General features: G+C 41.3%; 1 protein-coding gene across 2 annotated transcripts; it reads right to left on the reverse strand.

The window, feature by feature from the left end:
* Positions 1 to 2: 2 nt before the first annotated feature.
* LOC146323961 (regulator of nonsense transcripts 1) lies at positions 3 to 19499 on the reverse strand. Of its 2 annotated transcripts, none has more exons than XM_084723137.1 (24): positions 19088 to 19499; positions 18551 to 18693; positions 16640 to 16729; positions 15960 to 16127; positions 14678 to 14858; positions 13319 to 13480; positions 12867 to 12951; positions 12471 to 12569; positions 12238 to 12346; positions 11168 to 11327; positions 9579 to 9697; positions 9283 to 9447; positions 7895 to 8009; positions 7266 to 7409; positions 6794 to 7007; positions 6539 to 6656; positions 5993 to 6149; positions 5625 to 5767; positions 5302 to 5476; positions 4695 to 4776; positions 4366 to 4530; positions 3771 to 3991; positions 3325 to 3447; positions 3 to 2909 (listed from the first exon to the last, which is right to left on the reverse strand). In XM_084723137.1, exons 1-23 carry the CDS (start codon positions 19256 to 19258, stop codon positions 3328 to 3330), a joined length of 3306 nt encoding a protein of 1101 aa, XP_084579263.1. In that variant the 5' UTR covers positions 19259 to 19499; the 3' UTR covers positions 3 to 2909; positions 3325 to 3327. The 2 variants fall into 2 exon arrangements, with proteins under 2 accessions (XP_084579263.1, XP_084579262.1); XM_084723136.1 differs by having other exon boundaries at positions 12864 to 12951.
* Between the last annotated feature and the right edge of the window lie 184 nt (positions 19500 to 19683).

Genomic DNA, 19683 nt, shown 5'->3' on the forward strand with positions numbered 1-19683 from the left:
GCTCAAGTCGACAGCCTTTATTGATTCAGTTTAACAAGGAACCACCATGTTGTGATGAAACTTCACTGCAAATAAGACTCATCATTTCAAATAGGTATTTACATCACATTGAGCTCTCTAGTCCGTTTATTTTAATCTCTGCCTGCTGACGTAGAGAATCAAAGGTTTGGATGCAAATGCTTTAACGACTAATCTACAACTGAATCACTTTTTCAATGATCACTGCACATGTTGCAATTCATTGTGGCTCAGAAAGATGGAAAAAAAACACCAAAGCAATACAATAATATTACGGCAGCAGGTTCTTAAAGCTATAACATGTTAGGATTTCAGTGGAACGAGTTGATATGTGAAACTAATTCATTAAAGATTCGCACAATGTCAACAAAACAGGATAGTTCTAAGTCAAACATGGCAACTTCTACTCGCAATATGATTGTCACATGACTGCTGAAATGAGAAGCAGGTGAGAAACAACAGTGAAGTACATTCTTACTGTGTTCAGAAAGCGTCTTTCTCTGAAGAGTTAAAAAACTACAATCCCTCGGACAGTTTGAGGAGAAGATACAAAACTAACAATGAAGAAACGAAACGGCGTCCGCCTCATTCCTGTTGTCAGCAAGTTGCTACAAAAACAGATTTTTAGTAAAACTACACAAAATGGCTAAATAATACCCAATGGAACAAAACATGACACACAAAAGCAGCGAATCGTCTGACAAAAGCAAAAAGTTTGGATCAACTCAAGGTTCAGGTTCACAAAGTTCTCCAGGAAGAGGGGTTCAGGATCCACATAACTCAAGGGGGACTCTACAACAAATACATAATGCAGGCGAAAAACAGCTTTGCACAAATCAAAAAGTCCACAGAAGGAAAAAGAAATTCTACCAGCCTTCGTATGTTTTACTCCACAGAGAAGGAAGGTGGCTTTTTTCATCCGCCTGTCCTTTGAGACACAACCCAGCTGCTGAACTCACCAACCTCATCTTTACCTGGCCTGATTTTATTAAAAAAATAAAATTCAACAAGTCCTTTTTCTGTTGGAGCCCTCTGGTGTCTGGAAGGTTTTCGTATGCTGGTAGTTTGATTTGAACTACATTCATGCTTGTGCTGCAGCTGTTTATCTGAAGGTGATTGGTTATAGGCACTGAATCACGTTTGTCATCCGGTTTTCATTTGTCTCTTTGCCATCGTCCAATCAGTACGGATGGCGTGTCCACTGTGTAAGGGGGAGGTTTGGTAAATTGTCTAAATATTTTGCTAAAGATCTTTCAGTTTGTTTTAAAATCATAAGATTAAATTGAGATTTTAGACATTCTTTGTGATGTCTTTTTAACCCCTAATTATGTCAAGATTTGTGTGGCTTTGCAGTATGACCATCAGCCTGGCTATACTGCTTTCCACTTGATTATTCACGAAGTCAAAATGCTGTGTGAAATGACACTGCAACTATATCTAATGTGTGGTCTTCTACTGGGACTGAACAGTCCTAATGCCACACGCTCCCATCTAAACTTTTAACCCTGGCAATGGCCTGAACTCTTTTTTTCCAGATGTGGAAACTCTCATATCCTTCTCTCCATCAGCCACCTTCCTTTTCTACTCCTCACCCGACTGCCGTGGATTGATTGCCACGACTGCCTGTCTGTCGGCCTCGACTGCTGTCATCATTCTTTCCCCCTCTTGTTTGGTTTCTTTCACCTCAAGCAGGGATTTGTGTGATGAGTGTGGACAGTCCACAATCCCCTGAGGAATCAGTTGATGCAAAGCGGTCAAGCATTTGCCAATCTATGCGTACACAGAGTGTTTTAAAAAAAGACATCTGGTCATGAAGCACAGTGGGACATCAACAACCCCTGCTTTCAGAAGATTAAAATAAGGAAAAGCCTTCGCTGAAACATCAAATGACATTAGGTTGAATATTCAATGCTGGTCATGTTTGATAGTTTCAATGACTTTTTTGCAATTTTGTGCTCTGTGATAAGAAAGGTACTTCAGAGAAGAAAAAACTGTCCCATGATGGTCGCGATATCGGTGGGATTCGCGCGTCATGCCTTGAAAAAACAGTCTGAAATCCCTGTGCCACTCCACCACTGATGTGTGGTTGAAACCACCCCATTAAAGACCTCGTGAGTGAGCCAGTGGTTCTCAAGGCAAATGAAAGGTATTTCAATTCAAGGCTCTTAAATCTCAGACTCAAGCACAGAAACCGTGTTTTTATTTTCCTCTCCAGAGGGTGTGTCGACTGCTGCTTCCTTCAGAGGCTGCTGAGGTTCTTGGGCCCAATAGAAGATTGTTAGTGCCGCTCTCCTCCCATGATAAAGCCAAATTTAAAAGGTACAGGTTGAGTTACCAACCAGCTTTTAGTGTGGGGATTTTCCTGTTTGATGGCTTTCTATGATCATGCCTCCAGAACAAGTTCTTCAAATTCAGCTGGAAAGCTTTGATCCCCCTTCTGAGGATGAGACAGCTTTCCTTCCCTTCCTGGAGGCTGTGGGTTGTAGGGGTTGGCTGGATTGTTTCGTTGGGAGTTGAGTCTCGTTTGGATTCCCATGAGACCGGTGAGATCTCCCCTCCGTTTCCCTCAGCAGCTCGACCACACGCTGCCATTCTCTCGACTTCCCTCCTTCACTTCTGCACGGACGTCGGTCCCTGCCGCTCGCTTGTTCACTCTGCCTTTCTAGCCATCTCCCTGCCCGTCTGTTCGTGCTCTCTTCTTCTTCTTCTTCTACCCTCTTTATTTCTCTCGCTGGTCATTGGTTTGGTTTCGCTATCCCGTCGCTTTCACTGGGTGGTGCTTCGGTTGTAGCAGAGGAAAACAGGTATCCATTTTATGTTTTTATTATTTCCCAGATTAAAAAGCTGATGAACTAAGCTCAGCTCAAGCCTAGCTCCCTTCTTCAAGTGACCTGCAAGACACAAAACAGGTTTATAGTCTTCTGTTCACAAGAACACATGAACATGATTTAACAAATAGCATTTTTAAACCCAAAAGAAGTGATCAATACTGTCTGTAGAACAGGACTCAGACATCTCCAACTAAACAGTTATTCTGAGACGTTAAGCATGGTAATTTTACAAAGACACCGTCACAAAGCCAGTTACATTGATCAAAGGCAGTGAATTTTACATTAGTTGCAGGACCTATAAAAGGTCCTATAAAATAAATGGAATACTAAAATAAAACTATTATTTATATACAACTGGAGCCAATGTTCCTTGCACACAATCAGTCAAAAGAGAGTGACACAGATAACTGCACTACTTTCCAAATCTTAAAATGCGCCATACTGTAACTACAAAGGTTTGGTTTTGTGTACTTACACTCTAGTACTGTGACAGTCCAGTTACCCCACCATGCTGGTATGCACGTTCGCCCTGGTAAGTCGAGTCCTGGGACAAAGCCACATCAATTTGGGACTTGAACTCATCACCCAGGTAGCTGTCCTGGAGAACAGGAGGACAGAGACAGCATTAGACATATTTTCAGCTTTAATAAGTGAGGTGTATGCAGGAAACTATTATATTATTCCCACCTCTTAGATTTGCTAAATTAAAATTATGCACAATGACAAAAAAAAACTAACCTATACCACATACTTCTTCAAAAAGAGTGGAAACTAACTTTCAAGTATATAATAAAAAAAATAATGCATTCATTAATATTTGAACTACATAAAGAAAATATTTGAGATATCAACTAAATATTCTAATAATACATAATTAATATTTGACAAATTTTCTTCAACTGAGTGACAGTGATGTGTTACCTGGGACAGCTCTGGCTGGGAGAGGCCAGGCTGGCTCATCTGAGAGGGCTGGCTCATGGAGATGTAGCCTTGTGTCAGTGGCCCCTGGGAGAAGGACTGGGAGGCCCCATCCTGGCTGGCCTGGCTGTTTGGTCCGTTACCCTGACTGGCACCCTGGTTTCCTGAGCCGCGGACCCTCTGGCGCCCGCCACGCCCAGGCTTACCCTTCATAGCTCCACGACCTTGATAAAAAAAGAAGATCAGGACAAGAGTCAAGACAAACATGGTGACCAACGATCATTCATTAGTAATAATAATATATATTTACACAAGATGGGAGAAGAAATACAGTAAGTGAAGCTTATGGAAGAGTGTCAGCTCTTTTTATCTAGCACTTAAAACAAAGCACTTAAAAACTGCATGAAGTAGTAAAATTCATCCAGACCGTAGTTTAATCTCAGTTTACTTTAACTGCTGGTTCGCGGTTTTCAACATTTGTCTTCATAACCTGATCAACCTGGCATCAAATGAACTTTTACCTCTAACAAACTAAACTAAACTTATAGTGGCTCATTTTTAGTTTACGTAATGATTCCATGGACTATCTGCATTGTACCTGCAGCAGGGCCGTTGGTCTGACCCAGGTAACTGGGCGGAGGCATTGGCGGCATCACCAGGTTGAATGGTATGGGAATATTCATAGCGGCCATGTGACCAGGGCCTGCCCCAATCATCCCGATCTGGTCATGCGTTTGAAAGTACATGTTAGACGGACGTCCAGCTGTAAGAAAACACAGAATAAGGCTCATGTCAGTTTTTTACAAAGAAAACAACACCAGGCAAGTCTAGGATGCTGGAATATAAGACAGCCTTGGTAAACAAAATTTGTGCTAAGTTATTATCTGAGTCATACCATAAGATAATAAATAAATATTTTTAAAATACCAGCATTGCTGCGGTCGTAGGCAGAGCCAGGGATGAGGGCCTCGCGGGCATCGTACATCGCAGTGCTCATAAAACGTCCACCCTGGAAAAACACCAGACAAGCACCATTTATTATCGTTGTCTTCACACATTTAGGGCTGCAACTGACAACTGTTTTCAATGATTAACCTGCCCATTATGTTTTATGATTAACCATTTGATATAAAAAAAAAAATATCCATTACAATCTCCCTGAGCCCAAGTAAATGTCTTAAAATGATTAATTTTGTCTGTCCAACAGTCAGAAACACTAAAACCCTCAATTTATTATCATAGAGGACTAAGAAACAAAGCAAATATTCACATTAAGAACAAAAAACAGTGAATTTTTGGTACTTTTGACAATTAATTAATCAACAAAGTAGCTTATAGTTCACCTCTACAGAGACTTTAGACTACAAAGACTTTAGTTTGGATGTGTGCTAAAAAGTGTTTCTACCAGAAGTCAAACAAATTTACAATCATGTTAAAACTAATGTGTCAGAATAACAGATAAAACAGCAGGAAAGTTTGTCATCGGGTCTCATGATGTTTGACGGCTGCACATTCAACAGTCTGTTCTACTCACAGGGTTGATGGTGTTGACCAGTTTGCGGGGCTTGCTGAACTGCATGAGGCTCTCCCTCAGGTTGTTGAGGGGTCCCTCCACGAGGACCTTCTGCTCCTTGTAGTTGTTCAGCAGGTTGTTCCACAGCGGCTGCTTGGAGAGGGCCTTGGGGTTCCCCACGATGATCACACCATACCTTCATTCACAACAGACACAAGGACAGGGTAGATATTTTGTATTGAAATCACTGATTTTCACAGTGATAGCAACTTTCAAATTCTAAAGTTTCTGTTCGTAGAAATTCAAGAGGTCTGATTATTCCTCCAGTATACATTTCTACTTACTTGGCTCTGGTCAGCGCCACATTGAGACGACGTGGGTCATTCAGGAAGCCGATTCCCTGGTGCTCATTGGCACGAACACAAGACAGAATGATGAAGTCCTTTTCTCTGCCCTGGAAGGCGTCAACACTGGCAATTTCCACTTGCTGTAATGAAACAGGACAAGAGGAAGATGAAAGGGAGATTGTATGTAAACACAGACAACCAAATTTTGTACAATAACACAGAACAACCTCACTAAAGACAATTTGTGTTTATGGTCAATTCAAGTCTGTTTTTAACCAGTTAACATTTTGGTGAATCTACTAAATCATTATTTCAAAAAGTAAACATAAAATTAACCTACATCTCTGTGTACATCTGTGAGTTACCTGATAGAGTTTGGTGTGCAGGGAGCCGCTGAACTGCATGTACTGGACCAGGTAGGAGCGCTGACCCTCGTAAGGGGTGATGATGCCGATCTGGTCAGGTTTGGCTCCGGCCTTCAGCAGTCTGGTGGTGATCTTCTCTACATTGGCAGCCTCCGTCCTTAAAAATCATTAGCATCAGTTACTGTTCTGCTCAGTTCTGGGAAAATCAATTATTAGAGGCGTCGACTTGGGATGCAGCTTACTATCGACTAATCAAATAAGCAAATAAGATTTTCATGATAATACATTTGTTTGGTCTATAAAATGTCAAGAAATTGTGAAAAATGTCCATCATAATTTCTCAGAGCCCAAAGTGACCAACAACCCAAAGACTCTTCATTTACTATCACAAAGGACCTAAAAGAGCAAAAAATTCCTTACCTTTAAAAAGCTGGAATCAACAACCTTAACAGCTGGCCTTTCCCAAACCACTGTATTCAATGCACTTTGTATATTATATATTATTTACATCTTTGAGGTTAATTACTCAAACTAACTGCTGTTTACCTGTTCAGGTATGAGGTTCCAGAGCTGGCAATCTCCTCCTGACCCTGAGTCACGTAGAAGAACATGGGCTTGTCCGGTTGTGGCCACTGGAAGTCAAAGCCTTTCTTGATGCGGTCGGCTGGGTAGAGCAAGAAGATTTTATAAAATATTCAAGTCTCTTGAGTTTGTACATCTTTTTACCTGCTAATGTGCAACAGTGAAATTTAATTAATCCCTCCATCAAACCAGATAATGAACTTCTAAATCTTGACAAACCTGCAGTGACACCATTCTGCAGGGAGCCCTCGTAGAAGATGTTGGAGGGGAAGGCACTGAGAGCCGGGTGCATGCGGTACTGGACCTGCAGGCGGATTGGCCGAATCCCGAGAACCACCAAGCGTTCAAACAGGGACTGGGACAGACCTGCTTTGGCTGCCTTCTTGCACATCACCACAGGACCCAACTGGCAGTGATCACCGACCAGAATGAGCTGGGAGGAGAAAGATGAGCCACACAAGTGTAACATTTAATATAACAGCATATGTAAGAAGTTTTTGCTCCTGGATGTTCAGGACAAATAATCACATTTCTTGCTGCCAATCACTGATAGTGCTAGGCAACTGTTTTACTTCCAACTGCGGGGATGGAGATTACTTATTTATCTGTGTGTGTGTGTGTGTGTGTGTGTGTGTGTGTGTGTGTGTGTGTGTGTGTGTGTGTGTGTGTGTGTGTGTGTGTGTGTGTGTACCTGCTTGGCTCCCAGCACCACAGGGACCATACACTCTGGCTCTGTGGCCTGGGTGCTCTCATCAATCAAGATGGAGCGGAACTGCATCTTAGCCAAACGAGGATCACCAGCACCGACGCAGGTACAACATATGACATCAGCGTTCTGCACAACAAAAACAGAAGAAAATAAGTAAGAATCCTCAAACAGGACAGAGGGAGCCGAGATACACTGGTGGAACTCAGGGGGTCTTCTACTGTGATTATAATGACAACTTGTCATCCTGTTAACTGGTTACTAGCGCAGGTCTGTACTGATTTCTACAATGTTGTGAACACAGATGAGAGCAACACCAAATTAAAACAAAATCAAAATGAGCTGCAAGTTTCCTGGTAACCACAACACTCAGTCTGAAGATGGTAATAACACTTATATAGAGGATCAGACAGAATAATTAGTACAATGAGAATGAGATTGTAATCGCTTGACCAAAACTATTTGTTGCACTGGTGGTGCCTGACAAACTGTGGCAGGCAGCCTCTTTGTAAGCTGACAACCGCCAGCTGCAGCAACAGGAAATCATTTACCATGAAACTCCTCAGTATCAACCCTAAACTATTTTTGTTTAACACTTTCAGGCTCCTCCTCACCATAAGCAGCTCCCTCTCAGCCGTGCGTTTCAAAGCCCTGTAGCGTTTCTCATCAGCAGACGACAGTTCACCAGTCTCATCCTTTAGCTGCTGTAGTTTCTGAAGCTCCGGCATGCTACGGAGACAAAGACACATCAGAGTGACTGCAGAGAACAAACTCTAGAGTTATACACTACTAAAATAAGCTGTGATCTTGGATGGTGGCTTTCAAAGTCTAAAACCCCTTTGCTCTAACCCTCATTTGGAACTGCAGTGGGGGATGTAAAACGGAGAGATAATGTTGCATTGAGGTCAGTTAGTTACCTCCTGGCTACAACTTGAGCTCCATTAGTTCTGCCTATATTTATTTACATTTTGGCAGACTTTCCACTGAGAAAACTATGCAGAATTATCCACAAGCAGCTACTGTTTGCAGTGTAACCACAGATGTGCAGACAACTACTGTTGGATTACTTTGATAGTGAACAAACCTTGATTCCCATACAAGTTCTGGAGGCATACAGAGTGTTAAGGAGTGTTTTCCTATGATTTCTAAGCAGATTTATGGACATTTATTCACAATGGACACCAGATGATGGTATCCCCGTGAGGGGTAAATCGCCCTGAATCAAAACATGTGTACTATGTCTGTGCGTTCACTTTCAACTGAGTTATGATTCTAAAAAGGAGAATGAATTTTGATGCAAACTGACAATCGGGCACTAAGATTACTGACTACAATTAAAGACTACTGTAGCTTTTACAACATCGGTATGCACTTGAGCTCTCACAACTAGTTCATTAATTGGTCAGTCGCTAACTATAAATCAATTGCCAATTATTTTAATAATCAATTAATTGACTATTTTCTTTTAAGAATAAGAAGGCTTCTTTAATATAAATATTTTCTGGTTTGTCTTCTGTGAGAGCAAACTGAATATGTTAGGTTTGTGGACAAAACAAGACATTTTAGGACATCACTTTGGGCTTTGAGAAACACTGATCAACATTTTTCACCATTTTCTGACATTTTATGGACCAAACAAGTAATCAAGAAAATATTTGACAGATTAATTAAGAATGAAAATAATTTGCACACTAGTATACACGTATTCCTTTTACCTCATGCCGTGTCTTTGCCTCTGATTTCTCAATCCATGACCCACCCACCAACTGCAACTCTCCTGTGCCACCATGCAGAGCCAAGCCAGCAGTTTGAAAATAACTGATTTAGGGACTTTGAAATACATGCATCCTGTGGCAGCAGCCTCATAACACTGCTTGTGTCTACAAGATTCCAGTTTCAGATTCAAACAAAAACCAAGTACCAAGCCACTGGTATTAACAATGTGGTAATCAAGTACCAATAACTTCTGAATCCAGAGTCAGTTTCCCAGCATGCCACTGACCTGTCCATGTTGCTGATCTGGTTGTGCAGAGCCAGGAAGGACACTGGTGACTCGATGGCCTCCCGACTCTTGGCACACAGCCTGACAACCTTCAGTCCAGTCTTGTCAATCTTCTCAGTCAGCTGATCCACAGCAATGTTACTGGGAGCACAAACCAGGACTGGTCTGCAAGCACACACACCACAGAGTTAGGTCAGAAACAGTTGTGCAAAATACAGCTGCTGAATTAACAAAATATAAAAGGACATTACTTAAGTTTCTTTAAGTATGTAACTATAAAACCTGTCGTGTCTTACCCATTGCCTTGCCGGGACAGGTGGTAGACGATTGTGGCTGAGGTGACAGTCTTCCCAGTGCCAGGAGGACCCTGGATCAGACTGAGAGGCCTCTGCAGCACCGTCTTCACAGCGTACACCTGGAAGTATGGAAGAAAAGAAAAGAAAAGAGGATTCAACCCAACTGCTGCAAATACAGACACCAAACCATTATTAAAAGGACTTCCAATAAGGATGATCTGAGATCCAAATCCCACATTAAAACCAAGATAAACAATATGTTTTGCTCACTTAAATGGAAGTCACACCCTTTGTTTTGAAAACCTATCAAAGCTGCTAAAAACTTGGCTTTAAATGGTATGCATAAAGTTCAGTTTCTCATTAAGCATCCATATAAATCTGTATGAAAATAAACATCCATAACTATCAGAAAATCTGGTTCAAAAACAGCTCATTTTGCTGTTTTGATCATTTCTCAAGAGTGTGTGGGCATGTCAGCTCATGTTTGATTGACAGCTGCCTCAGGTGTCCCAACATGGAAGCTAAGTAATGACCTGCTATGGACCACTGTAGATGAGGGCAGCAGCAAAATGTATTTTAGAACCTAAACAAAGGCCTGCCAAAAAAAAAATCAATATGGGTTTAAGTTTACACCATATTTAGATCATGTTTGCTGCTTTATTTGTTGCCAGACAGTGTTTTCCAACAGGGAAGTCGCCATCTCTGCTCTCTTTACAACCACCAGACTACAAGGACAGAAACCGTCTTTTTTATCTCACAGGACACAGGAGTTGTAGGAGTTTGTGTTACCGTTTGACTTTGGTGTGCTTTTGGTGTTTATACACGTTTGTTCAGGTCCGAACTAACATTACTTGTGGCAGATAGAGGCAGCGGTGGACTAACAGCTTCTGTGTCACGCAGGAGAAACTGTTTTTTTCCCAATGGAGCCTTGTGGTTGTGAAGAGAGCACAGACAGCAACTTCAGTTCACCCTCGGTAAAAGCTGCATAACCAACTAGTAAAGCAGGGGAACTGGTCTGAAGAGAGCGTACAACCCGATATTGACTTTGGCCAGATTAAATCACTGTTTGTATTAAAGAAGTGACATAACGGTTTCAGCTCCCTGTTGAGTTGGCTCAGATGCAGAGAGCAGCTGCTGAAGCAGTTTTCTTGCATCCAGCTGGCAAGTAACATTGATTTTTTTATGATTGGTTTGTGGAATTAATTGTGTAATTTTCGTTATAAATCACACAGCACAACCACACCCAATTCAAACCCAAAATAGGAAAGTGTGCAAAAAGATAGATAATTTTTCAAATTTGGATTAAATCTGATTTCTAATGCTTAATATATGCTTACTATTATGTATGTAAGACCCCAAATTACATGGTTGGAAAACTACAGTAGATGTGGGTTTACAGAGGCTTTAAAAATAGCTGAGCTTTGGAAAAAAAAAAATAGCTGAGCTATATTGATGCACTGATATAGCTGATAAATCACAATAAATGGGATGACTCAACTCATACTTTCTCTGCAGTGATGTTCATATCTTGAAGACATGGGAAGAAAATTTATGACAACATAATAACAGGAATCAAAGCGTGGTCTGACCTGTGAGTGATTGAGGTCAGGCAGGCCCTGGGCAGTGAAGCGCTTTGGCAGCTGGCACTTGATTGTGACATCCTCTACTTCATGACCTAGCAATTTGTGGTAAATGTAGCCAGACACAGAGGCCTCGTCCACTGCAAACGTCTTCAGGGCACTCTGCATCCTGCAGCAACACATATACAAATGTGAGTCATTATCACCTATCATCAATGGCAGACATGGCATATTTACACAAAATTACCTCCCGTAAACAATGTACATTTAGCTCCATGTATTGTAGAGAAGTATGGTGACTTAAGAACTGTAAAATTAGAGGAATAGTTCAGATAATTTGAATTGGGGTTATATGAGGTACTTATTCATAATCAGTGAATTACCTATAATAGATGGCGATCGACACGCCCCCAGTTTAGAGGAGCAAGGAGGAGTACCAGTACAGAAGCTAAGCATTGAACTGCTCTGGACAGTGTCAGCAGCAAAATGTAATTTTTAGGTTAAAAAAAAAATCCATGTCAAAAAATATTTTCACCGCTATACCTTGCTGCCAGACAGCCATTTCTGATGTGAAACTGCCGTTATACAAGTCAAGTATCCCTTTTTCAAAAGCAACCAAACTCAAAAAAAAAAAAAAAATTAATTTTACCTTGCAGAACACAGGAGTTGCTAGTCTACCACTGCCTCGATCACTTTGTTTTATTGTTTTATTACTGTATGACTAACCTCTTAAAGCACAGAGGTCACACAACAACTTAACAACCTAAGGCAGCAGTAAACCAGAACTTCCAGTGTTATGTGAGGTTACTATATTATATTTGGCACTTAAACAGATAATGCCTTTTTTGGTGGCTAATATATGTTTTGCTGCCGACCCCGTCCACAACAGTAAACTGTTAAGCTTCTTACACCGGTACTCCAGCTGTTTCTCCTAACTGTGAGCGTGTTGACCACCATCTACTGTAGGTAATGCACTGACTATGTATAAGCACCTCATATAACTTCACTTAAAAAAAATAAACTATTCCTTTAATGTTCCTATCACATTATTTATTTAGGGGTTTAACATTTCAGCCTACCTGTCAAAGGAAGTGGACTTCCACACAAAGTCCACCTGGAAGTTGTGGGGGATTTCCACAGGAGCTCCAACACTGCTCCGCAACTCAATGGCAATTTCATCCCCATAGTCTTTAAACACAGGCTGTTAAGGAAATCCAGCAGCATCCTAAAATTATTTCTGACAGGTGGGGGATTGGTGGAACACTGTAATGCAATGGATGATACACATGTAGCAGCAAAGTGTAAAGGATACTGTCAGGGACTTTGATGACATGGCCGATGCCTTTCCACAGTGGTGCCATGTCTCCCTTGTACCGCAAGCAGATCTCGTCACCTTGCATGAGCCGCATATCTGAGATTGATATATAAACACAAGTCAGAAACCCCTCTATACTAAACATGACTCACAACAAAACTATGGAGGATGGACTATATTCATGAACCGAACTATACAGTACCGTGCACGCACAAAACGGCACAAAACCCCACTACAAAGACAGAGGCAAAAACAAAACCAAGCACACATGCCAACAAAAGATGCAGGGTTGGGGGAGGTTGCGTGCAATTCTGAGGACTGAAGGGGGGTGGGGTGGGGCTCTATCTGCACCACAGAACCACTGGGAGGAAGTCAAGCTCAGAGAATTACCACCTGAATCCGTCTTGGGCAGTGTGAAATAGGCAATCCGTTTTTTATTCAGCCCCAGGTCCCACCTGACTGTTATATTGTCTTGGGTCTGCAAAAGGAAAATAAAAACATACAGAAAATCAACTAATGATAAATAGATCAAAGGTATAAGGTCACATCATTGTGATATAATTCCTGTTACTCTAGAGATGCCATTTCAAACATTACAAAACAGAGCTTAAGCACCAAAAACACATCTCAATGTGGTCAGGATCACAGCTGCAAGAAGACAAGAGCTTCATGGCATTCTGTGTGATTATAATAAAATGCTCAATATGAAACCATATAATGGACTACTGGGATTCTAAATGAGTTTTTTATCACCAGAAAATTGCTCTACATATAAAGGACCAAAGACTTTCAAAGAAGTTTCTCTGAGTCACAAAGTTTCCTACTTAAAAGTGAAGTTCAGGTACCTGGGACTCCTTAAGCTTCTTGTCGTAGTCTGCCTCCAGTTTGACCAGAGGGCCAAAGATGTTTTGGTACTGGTAGGCATCCTCATAGCGCAGCAGCACATGCTGGGGCTCCTCGTCCACTCCTGGTTTCTCCAGGTCTTCCAAGGTGGCGGTGGGGTTATCCTGGAGGGAAACAAAGTACATCATAAACTTTAATTCCACACACGAATGCCTTTTAAAACTGTGATGCCTCAGGTGGATACCAAACCGTGTAAGCTTGCCTGGGTCCAAACTTTCAAACCCACCCCCTCCACTGAGTTGACTGATTCTCTGTCTGGCATTGTGTCATGTAACAGTGGCTTCTCCAATAAAATAATAACAGACCAATGAATGCCACAGATATACAGACTGATGATTAGCCAACCAGTGCCGTGGGGTGGGATTAGGGTTGTTTTAAAGGGTTGTTAAACTTGTATGCCCACTACATGCACCAGACACATAGAAGTAATAACAACAGTGGTGACTGCTATAAATGATGCCATTGAGGCTGTTTGAAATCGATTGAAGAAGAGAAGTGTGTAGATCAGCTCAGTTTGCAGCAGAATAGTTACTGAAAGGCTGTGCATTGTCTATGCTGCCACAGAAAAGAAGCCAATGTAGAAGATCAAGCATTAGCCAATTAGTAGCTATGAGCTGACTTTATGTCTGTCCATGACAAAAAATAGCTCAATCAGCTGATCGCATTTGTTTCTCTACCTGCAGCCTCCAGAGGGGTGTACAATGAAGCAAGATAGCATCACAGCCACAGCCGAAACAAATTAACATATTTGGGAGACCTCTGGTTTTAGGCTATTTTAACTGTATCTAGCCAGGCTCTTGGCCACTAACTGGCCAATGTTAGCTTTTCACAGTCTGGACCATCTCTGCTGTGAAACATACATGAGGACACTGTAGTAACAGTTACAGGGACTTCTCTTTTTTCTGTGGCAGTAAACAATACATGCAGCTTATCTACACACTTTATGGTTGACCGAAGCATAACCACCCTCAAATGCTCATACACTCATATAACTGTGAAGGCAAAAACAAAGTATATTGGCATTGCAACACATCAGTACAGACTCAAATGAAGTGGGTTAGGGAAAATAGAATCCCCTCTCCCCTAGGGAAATTGTTTGGAGTGCAGGCAATGTCAGACTAGATATGGAAATGAAGTGTAACAAGTTGACAGTTCAGTTTGATGCCAGGCTACCCATAAGCAGCTGTCACTTACAAACCTTTAGCCTGTTCCTGTCACTTAAAGTTTACAACCTTCTGATCACACGTTTCTCTGAACATGTAACCCTGGAGAAAGAGCCCCCCAGCCTGTCAGCTGCATACCTTCCAGAGTTCCTCCAACTTGTTGATCTGCTGGGCGGTAATCTGACGGGCACGAAGCTGCTCCTGTTCAGATGGGATCTTCACCAGCCAGGACAGAAAGCAGCGGTCCTGGATCAGGGGCTGCCACTGCGAGCTGTCCCAGTTGATGTCCTTCAGGCTGCTCTGGCTGGCACAGGGCTGCCTGCATGAAGATACAAGACAGAAGCCTCGCTTGCTTGAGAGTTTTTATACCAATGAAAACTATGTAAAAATGTCATATGTCTTCCTCATAGTACTTCATGCTGCATGTGCATGTGGCCACAGAAAGGGTTAAATTAAATGCCAGAGCAGGAAGCACTAGTTAAAGATCTGTAGACATGAGTGAGCAGGGAGTTCCCCAAGCAACAGCTGCAGACTAAATAGCTGACTACTTGCTTCCGTGCAGCAGTAAAGTCACATTTTAGAAGAGTCTAACAGGTTGTTGAATAAAAGAGATGAAAGTGGTATTTATCAATGCAAACATCTCTGCTTCTAACTAACTTGTCACAGATATACTGGTGAATATAGTTTATAGCTCCCACATCAGAGAGTGCTTACAAGTTGTTTTATCACTCCAAAATGTCCCACTCAGTATATGTTTTAATCTTTTTTTAAGAGTTAACTTTAAAGGATCCTTATCCATCTCAGTCTAGTATTTAGTAATACATACTGTTCAATTAACAAATATTTACCTTAAAGCTGTGTTGAATTAGCACTAGCTTAATGTTTAAATACAAAAGTTTATCTGAGGTATGTTCATTTTCTTGGCTTCAAAGACATGAACCTGTTTTTCCCCCCCATCTGGCTGACTATTCAAGCATTTCAGGGACTCTACATCAGTTTCCTGAGCTTCAAGATGAATGGCAACTCATCTGACATAAAGGCTGAAACCTGATAGGATATAGACATCATAATACACTTCCTGTTTGACAGTTACAATTTGCATTCTTAGCTTTCAGCTATTCTTCAGAGTAGCTTACAATCACTGAGCATTCAGACTAGGTATTGGCAGTCAATATGTTTAAGCTATCAACCAAAATAACCCAGTAGCAAGTTGTATTGAAACATCTCCAGTCAAACGATACCTACATTCAATCCTTTTTGTACCCAGATAGGGTACCGGTATCATAATTTTTCAAACAATACCCAGCCCTACTGAGCATAGAAGTCCAATGTTGGCCCCAAGGACAGACTTGACAGAACACAAAGGATTTGTGGGCAATGGTCTGCGTATGCTCAAGGCCGCTGCCCTGCCAACACTTACCTGCAAAGTAGCACCACCACGGAATCGGCCTTGGCTGGGATGAAGCCCAGGAGGAAGACATTACGACAGCCACAGTTGTAACACTCCAGCACCGTCTCGCCGAGTGGCCCATCTTTATGCAATGTCACCTCTTTGCATTTGGCTCTCACCAAGTGGTTCACAATGTGACTGGAAGTCAGAGAGCAGGAGTCAAACAACTGAGAAAATAATCAGAAACACTTTGGTCTCTGTCACGTTTGTCCTGGTACCACTGCTGCAGAAATCTATTGATAGTTTGCATAACAACACATATTGACCAACGGTAAGAAAACAGGACAGACTATTAATGTGATACACTTCACAGTCTCAAAAATACTTTGTAATACATGGGTCCATGGGTTTATTTCCTGTTGCACTCCTTGCTAATGTCTACAGCTGGCAGGACATAAACTTGGACCCACCCCCCATAATGCAACTCCAATGAAAAGGTCTATAGAGACTATATTACACAGATCTTTCTTTACAGACATTCAACATCATCTGTTTGGCAAAAATCTGTCTCAATGCTCACTGTAGTGATTGTTATTTAGATTTTTATAGAAAGTTTAAGTGGCATGCTTACAGTCCTGGTCTACCTGAGTAGTTTCATTTTCTGATACTTGTACGTGAGGTAATACGGGGAAGATGAGTAAAATACACACCTGCCAGATGTGTTGCCACGTCCATTACAGAACCACTTCTTGCTGGTATTACAGTACACCACACACGCTGGATCGTGGATACCACAGTAGCTGAAAAACAACAATGTCAAAAACAACATCTGAATTACTGCAGTATTTAGTCAGAATACTACAGGAGTACAGGGAAGGTAAGGAGGTGTCAAACAGAAAACAGGCTGAATTACAGAGGAAAAACACACACGATATTGAGTGTAAGGGAGGTTAGCGTATTTTAACTAATTCAAACATGAAATTTCATGGCATTAAAGTCTTTCTATAAAGCAAGACTCTCACACACTTTCAGTTATTTTTCTTGAAGTCAACTGTTTGTCAAATACCTGATGTTTTTTCCAGTAGTACTATAAGGTTTTGGATGTTTGGACCTTACAACTAAAACGAATGTGTTATCTTCAAAACTGTTTTGTTCTGAGAAATTCTAACTTTCCTTTTATAAACACCCTTAGATCGGTAGCCATGCCAAGGCAGGAGGACAATGAAATTTTTAACAAAGTAATATCATTACCCTCAATTTTCTACAGGAAATTTCTTTACCTCTATTATTTCCACATGTGTATATTACTGTATGTCTACATCTCTTAAAAGTGTCCTCTAGACATTCTTTAACATCTATATAAATTGCATTAATGTTTTGTGGATATTCTTTTCACAAAAATTCTATTATCTTAATAAAATCTTTGAAATCACATCTACTCTTTCTCCTTCATTGATAATCCAGAATATATAAATGTAAGTTAAACTGCTGGACAACAAACGTTTAAACACCTGTTGTCCAGCAGAAGAACTCACTGGCAAGTCCATTATCCGTGTGTGCTGGAGGATTCAAGTTTCTACATCACACTTTTGCAAGTTAAATATTGGATCAGGATTGGGTTCCAACCTATTTGTCATACAAATCATGCTTGTAGGCCCACTATTGAAAATGGGATTGTCGGTGAGCACAGAGAAACTTTCAACTTTAAGCAGATGAATGTGAAAACATCCTTCTAATGTCAAACTGTGCACATACACCATTCTGTGGAGAAAAGGTCAAACAGTCAACTGTAGGAGCAAGAAGACAAACATAGTTTTGAGTGGAGGGGAACTTCAAGTTAATTAAATAGGATCTGTAATAGAATTTTACTTCCATTAGTTTACTGGTGTGTTCTTTTTCCATCATATGTGCATGTTTCAAATGATAAGCGTGTAGAAAAATATAGTTGCACTTTAGTACTGCAATGTTTTCTGATACTGTATTGATTCTCACAAATGCTATACCGTGATGTTGTGATACATACAAAGATTAGATGTCAGTGGTTCATTTTATGCTGTTTAAACCCCTGACAGCTAAATAACAGTGTTATCTATTTTGACTGTCCTGATTGCATTTAAAAAGTAAACTTTTTAAACTCAAAATTTATGCATATAGTGGTGTGTTCTTTATATTATGACAGCCTCTCTAAAAATAGGTTTAAAAGACAGCGATATATCACCTTCCTTACAGTATCACAATATATTGAAACACTGAAAAAATGAAATATTGAATTATAGCTTCTTCATTGTGATCAATCACCAGATTCTTGCCAATATGCAGCCCAATTACATGTGTTATTACTCGTAAACTCTGGTAGTACACTGTGCTTATCAGAAAAGTTGTAACAGCTAGTGAGGATAATGAATACTAATGATTTTTTACTTATTTATGGCCTGTATAATGTGTGTAACAGCAGGGGTCACACTGTTCTGTGTTCTGTTTCACTACTTTATAAAATTATCCTGATAAGTACTCACAAAATTGTGTTATCACTCTCAAAACCCCCACTAATGCACTATTACAATTTCCTAAGTGATCTACAACAACTGTCATCCAGACATGGTGTGTCTCCTGTCATGTACCTGCATGCGTGCACAGGCAGGTCTTTGGTGTAGTATGTGTCTTCCTCATCCTCCTCAAAGTTGAGCTCGGCCAACAGCTGGCTGGCTTTGGCCACGGAGTCATCCACGCCACCGTTGTGAAGACCTTCATCAGGACCATTTACCTGCAGCACACCACAACCTTTAGCTACCAAACAAACTGAAAGCTAACGATTAGCAGCTAATGGCTGGGGGACACAGCGCGGAAAAGCCAGTTAATTGCTAGTTGACAGGCTGTCGGTGGTCTTGCCTCTTATCTCTAACTATTAAAGTCACAATTGTGAGTCTGGTTTGCTTTGAACAGTTCAAAACAAACATGCCAAGACAACTAAAATCACTTTGGGAGTTTAGTTTATGGGGGTGCTAGCTAGCAGCGATCGAACGGTAACAGCTAGCTAACATGAAGCTAGGTAAGGCTAGATCCAATAATAGCAGGCTAGCAGCTAACCTTGCTAACTGCCGCTAACGCCTGTAAACCGCGCTATACTGTGCCTTCCTGTAAAAGTGAGAGCCCCACACCTGGTTGTCCAGCTGGCTCTGGGTCTGGCCTTGAGTTTGCGTCTGGCTGGGAAGGGTGAAGTCGGTGAAGTCGTACTCGGAACCCTGGGTGTCCGCTCCGAGCAACTCCGCTTCCTCGGTGTCCAGGAAGGTGAGGGTCTGGGAGCTCGGCCCGTACGCCTCCACACTCATCTCGACTCTTAACTTTCGTTTCACGGAGCGCTTTCCGGAGTTCGTCTAAAGATGAACAAAATCCTCACGGCGTCTGTTTATCGCTGACTGGTTTGGAGGCCGACGCTGAGAGCAGAATTTGAACCCAAACAAAAATGGAACCGATCAGAACCTCGAAAGCTCCAGCAGGTCCAACAGCAGCGACGGTGACGAACTTCCATGCGCCGCTCAACGTGTGACGTTCACACTGTGGGCTGTACAGAGGAGATCATCTATGAGACAGAGCTCCCACTCTGATCGATTACACATGTTCCGCAAACTTTTGAAAAAAAAACCCCAAAAACTGTACCCTCCCGACAGCGGGGTGGATTATATAATCAGATTACAAAAAAAAAAAAAAAATAACCAAGATAATAGTTAATAAAAGTTACATTTCCAAGGATTAC

This window comes from Lutjanus erythropterus, chromosome 7, assembly GCF_056507025.1.
Source record: "Lutjanus erythropterus isolate fLutEry1 chromosome 7, fLutEry1.hap2, whole genome shotgun sequence".
NCBI classification, from domain to species: domain Eukaryota; kingdom Metazoa; phylum Chordata; class Actinopteri; order Lutjaniformes; family Lutjanidae; genus Lutjanus; species Lutjanus erythropterus.